Raw genomic sequence first — 5,907 nt, 5'->3', positions numbered from 1 at the left:
AAATCCTTTACCATCTGAGTTACCAGGGAAGGCCCCAAAAGAAAAAGGACCCAGAATTTCATGGCTAAGAGCAAACTAGATTTGACAACATAGCCTAAATAATTCTTCAGACTTTTACTTTTTTAAAGTTTTGTTTTTAAACTTCTGAGACCTTTTTGTGATAAGAAGAGGTGTTAGAAGCACTTCCTATTAAGTAGGCTGATAAAAGTTGATGAATGTTAAACAATTTGAATGTTTCAATATATATGACTATCAAGAGGACTTTTCTTTCTGGAAAATTGCACAAATAATATATTGTAAAAAATTATAATACCATCTTAATTTGGGTTCCCCCCAAATGAGATACTGAATCAATGATTGGTGTAAATGTGATTTGTTAAGAATTTTTCCCACGAATAGCTATTGGATTGAGTGGGAAGTGGCACCTGCTAAGAAAGTAAGCCAAGCAAGGATACAGTATCAAAGTCCCCATGATAGGAATTTTGGTTAGATTCCATGGAGGAGATCTGGAGAGAGGTAGCTCAAGTTGATATGAGTGGGAAAAAGAGCTTGGATATAAACAGCTGACCCTGAACAACCCATAACCCATAAATGTATGTATTAATCTGTGTATAACTTAACATTGGCCTACTGTATCAATAATTCCTCCCTCCATCATTGGATTCAAGCAATCAGTGACCTTGTAGTACTATAATATTTACTAATGGAAATAGGTATACCTGTTGGAGAAGGCAACGGCACCCCACTCCAGTACTCTTGCCTGGAAAATCCGATGGACGGAGGAGCCTGGTAGGCTGCAGTCCATGGGGTCGCTAGGAGTTGGACACGACTGAGCGACTTCACTTTCACTTTTTGCTTTCATGCACTGGAGAAGGAAATGGCAACCCACTCCAGTGTTCTTGCCTGGAGAATCCCAGGGATGGGGGAGCCTGGTGGGCTGCCGTCTATGGGGTCCCACACAGTCGGACACGACTGAAGCGACTTAGCATAGCATAGCATAGGTAGACCTCGCAGTGTCCAAGGGCCCCCTGTGTACTCCTGTGCTCGTATCAATCGTTGCTAAGGGATAGTCCCTGTGGGATGTAAATTTCCAGTTGCTTCTGTCTTACCTGGCCCAAAGACATAACAGCTTCAGGGAACTTGATGCAGTTCTCCAATAAAGAAATGTAGGCACTGACTCTTAAGTGAGAAAAGCCACCAGAAGCTGAATATAGATATGATAAAGAGATCATTTGAGGCAATGGCTATAAAAGTGGAGCCCTGGACAAGCAACATCAAGATAACTTGATATTGGTTTGCAAACAGAGTTTCCCAGGTGAAATCTGAAACTAGACAAGCATACATGAAGGGCAGGGAGAAAAAAGAGAAAGAAGTGGATCAACCCATATTGGTCAGTGGCAATTTTAAACAACAAGGGAATATACCTATGAGTCTTGGCTTGGGTGGCTATAAAATGAATAAATCTCTGCAAAGGCCCCCTGGACTCCTAAAAGACTTATGGGTTCACTCACGCCTACCATGGAGAAGACAATGGCAACCCACTCCAGTACTCTTGCCTGGGAAATCCCATGGGCCGAGGAGCCTGGTAGGCTGCAGTCCATGGGGTCACTAAGAGTTGGACAACGACTGAGTGACTTCACTTTCACTTTTCACTTTCATGCATTGGAGAAGGAAATGGCAACCCACTCCAGTGTTCTTGCCTTGAGTATCCCAGGGATGGGGGAGCCTGGTGGGCTGCCGTCTACGGAGTCGCACAGAGTTGGACATGACTGAAGCGACTTAGCAGAAGCAGCAGCATGCCTACCATCCAGATGGTTTCAACACCTTAGGCTCTCCAGGCTGCATCCTTGACAATGGCTCCTGCCATGGAAGCAAGAGGCAGAAAAGTGCACTCCAAAAGCATGGAGGCAGGGATTGATAGTGAGGACCCTCTGATTGTCCAGGTCCAGATCAAGAGTCAACCAAAGGTAACATCCTCTCAGTAACCTCATTCAACACTTGGAAACTATAAGTAGCTGTTGAAAATGCAACTTTTTTTTTTCTTGCTCTGAATCAGACCTCCATGAAACCTCCATGAAGTTGCTAAGTCATGTCCGACTGTTTGCGACCCCATGGATTGTAGCCCACCAGGCTCCCCAATCCATGGGATTTTCTAGGCAAGAATACTGGAGTCATTTGTCATTTTCTTCTCCAGGGGATCTTCCCAACCCGGAGATCGAACCTGGGTCTCCCGCATTGTGGGCAGACACTTTACCGTCTGAGCCACCAGGGAATCCCTCAAAGAATCAGACCTACTGGTCTTAAACTCTGGAAGTTTGATCCACCAATACGTGTTCTAACAAGCCCTCCAGATGTCATTAAGTAGAAAGGTACTAATTACACCAATCAAAAGGCATATATATTTAGTTACTTTAAAAAGGCAAAATCCAACAGCTGCCTGTCTAAAAAAGACACAATTTTCACTCAGTTTTTGCCACTGCCAATGCAGGGGACGTGGGTTCAGTCACTGGTCCGGGAAGATTCCATATGCCTCAAGGCAACTAAGTCTGTGCACTGCAGCTACTGAGACTGTGCTCAAGAGCCAGAACTCTGTATCAAGAGAACTCACCATAGTGAGAAGCCTGGATACTATAGCTAGAGAGTAGTACCACTCACCAAAGCTAGAGAAAACCAGTTGACAGCAAAGAAGACCCAGTGCAGCCAAAAATAAAATAATAAATATGTATTTTTAAAGTAAAATGATAGAAAATGATTCCATGAAAATAGTAACTATAAAAGAGCTTAAATTTTATATTAAAGTCATAGAAAAATAGGACTACAGTAAACAAAGATAGGTTTTTAATAATAATAACAGGAAAACACAGTAAATTTGCAATTATAAATTCATGAACAAGTGACACAGTCACCTCAAGATTTATGAAATAGAAAGTGACATATGTGAACAGAAAAGCATAATTCAACTGGGGATTTAATGGCACTTGATGGAAAAAAGATTGACTAGTTTTCTGTGGAAACAGTGTAGGGCTTTATTTTGGGGGGCTTCAAAATCACTGCAGATGGTGATCGCAGCCATGAAATTAAAAGATGCTTACTCCTTGGAAGGAAGGTTATGACCAACCTAGATGGCATATTCAAAAGCAGAGACATTACTTTGCCAACAAAGTTCCATCCAGTCAAGGCTGTGGTTTTTCCAGTACTCATGTATGGATGTGAGAGTTGAACTGTGAAGAAAGCTGAGTCTCGAAGAATTGATGCTTTTGAACTGTGGTGTTGGAGAAGACTCTTGAGAGTCCCCTGGACTGCAAGGATATCCAGCCAGTCCATTCTGAAGATCAGCCCTGGGATTTCTTTGGAAGGAATGATGCTAAAGCTGAAACTCCAGTACTTTAGCCACCTCATGCGAAGAGTTGACTCATTGAAAAAGACTCTGATGCTAGGAGGGATTGGGGGCAGAAGGAGAAGGGGACGACAGAGGATAAGATGGCTGGATGGCATCACCGACTCGATGGACATGAGTTTGAGTGGACTCCAGGAGTTGGTGATGGACAGGGAGGCCTGGCGTGCGGCAATTCATGGGGTCACAAAGAGTCGGACACAACTGAGCGACTGAACTGAACTGATGGAAAAAAAAATAAAGGGAAAATCGGCAAGTCTATAGGAGACTTTTCAGGTGGCTAGTGGTAAAGAATCTACCTGCTAAGGCAGGAGACACAAAAGGAGGAAATGGTAACCCACTCCAGTATGCTTGCCTGGAAAATTCCATGGACAGAGGAACATGATGGGCTACAGTCCATGGGGCCACAGGGAGTCAGACACGACTGAGTGGCCAAGAACATAGGAAGCCTTAGTAACACCATTCACCAGTATGACCAGGATGAAGTCTACAATTCTTAGAAAACAGCTGTTGAGGGAAGACTTTCCCAGCATTGAAACTTAGCATTTAGAACTGTATAATTGTTTTATGTGTGATGAATTTTTCATGTCCACTACAGTTTATGTAGCAGCATCTACAGCCTTGGAGAAGGAGATGGCAATCCACTCCAATATTCTTGCCTGGAGAATCCCATGGACGGAGAAGCCTGGCAGGTTATGGGCCATGGGGTCACAAAGAGTCGGACATGACTGAGCAACTAACACACCCACACCCTTGATTGTCTACATAACAAGGCTACTCATTTACACCACCTTATCATGGTGAAAATCAATAATATTCCAGACATTGCCAAATAGCCCCTGGGAGAAAAATCAATTCAGATTGAAATCACTGATTTGCAGCTGTCTCTTAGCATTTAATTGGGAATATATTACAAAAGCACTCTAAGATACATTATTAAAGCATTCTTATAATTTTAAACTGAGTATTAAAGGGAACTCAGTTTTGTCTACCTTTGGCTTATGTCTAGTTATGTTGATACCAGATGAAATGGATTTTTATAAATATATAAATATACTTATATGTACTTTTATGTGTAAATATATATATGCATATATAAAATTTGAGAAATGGCATGTAAGTTCCTATGATACTTTCTACATATAAATTGTTATTCTAAGTCAAGTTTGATTACAAAGAATTCAGGGAATGAATTTATTTTAGTTTGAAGAAATCTTTATTGAACACCAAATAAGGTCAAGTCATTTGACTAGTTTTTCATAGTCAACTAAAAAAAAAAAAAAATGCACCATGAGAGAATGTCCACATTTATTTATTCAAATCATATTTTAAATGTGAACACAGAAGCCTGGTTTTTATTGGTGATGATTTTTTTCAGGGCATTTTTAACATCCTTATTTCTGAGGCTGTAGATTAAAGGGTTCAATATGGGAATGATCACTGTATAGAAGACAGAGGCCATCTTATCTGTGTCAAGAGAATGCTGAGAACTTGGCTGTAAGTACATAAAGATGAGGGTCCCGTAGAATATGGTGACTGCAAGTATATGGGAGCTACATGTGGAGAATGCTTTGTGTCTTCCCTCAGCTGAGTGCATTCTCAGGATGGTAGAAATAATAAACATGTAGGAGATAAAGACAATCAGAACAGAGGAGATGAGAGTAACACCAGCACAGGCCAAAATCCATAGCTGTTTGGAACGTGTATCTGAACAGGTGAGCCTGAGAAGAGGCATGTCATCGCAGTAGAAATGGTTGATGGTATTCGAGTGGCAATAGGAGAGACGAAAAGTGAAGATGGTGTGAAACAGCGCCATCAAAAAGCCATAGCTGTAGGGGACAGCTACGAGCTGAATACAGATTCCTCGGGACATTGAGGCCATATAGAGGAGAGGGTTACAAATGCCCACGTATCGATTGTAGGCCATGGAAGTCAGTAGCAAGCACTCGGATACCATGAAAGTGAGGAAACAGCCTAACTGGGCAGCACATGAGTTGAAAGAGATAACATTTTGCTTATACAAGAAATTTCCAAGCATTTTGGGTGTAACGACAGAAGCATAACAGAAATCAACAAAGGCCAGGTTGCTAAGAAAGAAGTACATTGGCGTGTGGAGTCTTGAATCTGTTCTGATGACTAGGATCAGACCAAGGTTGCCTGCTACTGTGAAGAGGTAGATGGATAAGAACAGGACAAAGAGGGGCGTCTTCAACTCCTCTTGATCTGTGAGGCCCACGAGAATAAACTCCTTTACCTGAGTGCAGTTGATCTGTGCCATATCTCTTCCAGATATCTGCATGAGGAAGTATAAAAAAAGACAAATTCAAGTTGCCGTTATATAAGTGGTATTTTTATGCTTTGATATTTTGTAAGGAGATTTAATGCTAACATATAGTTAGCATACAGGGATTCTGGGAATGGGATGGAGAGTAGAAACAGATAAACATGGGAAAGGCATAGCTCTCCTCTCCCGGATTCATTGTTTATACAAAGAAGGGAGCTGTGGAACATTC

General features: G+C 41.7%; 1 protein-coding gene across 1 annotated transcript; it reads right to left on the bottom strand.

Moving 5' to 3' along the window:
• Positions 1 to 663: 663 nt before the first annotated feature.
• Positions 664 to 5,672, bottom strand: OR8U1 (olfactory receptor family 8 subfamily U member 1). Its single transcript, XM_024975608.1, has 2 exons — positions 4,753 to 5,672; positions 664 to 718 (listed from the first exon to the last, which is right to left on the bottom strand). Exons 1-2 carry the CDS (start codon positions 5,670 to 5,672, stop codon positions 664 to 666), a joined length of 975 nt encoding a protein of 324 aa, XP_024831376.1.
• Positions 5,673 to 5,907: the final 235 nt, after the last annotated feature.

Source organism: Bos taurus, chromosome 15 (genome assembly GCF_002263795.3).
Source record: "Bos taurus isolate L1 Dominette 01449 registration number 42190680 breed Hereford chromosome 15, ARS-UCD2.0, whole genome shotgun sequence".
Classification (NCBI taxonomy): Eukaryota; Metazoa; Chordata; class Mammalia; order Artiodactyla; family Bovidae; genus Bos; species Bos taurus.
This window is presented reverse-complemented; position numbering and strand designations above follow the sequence as displayed.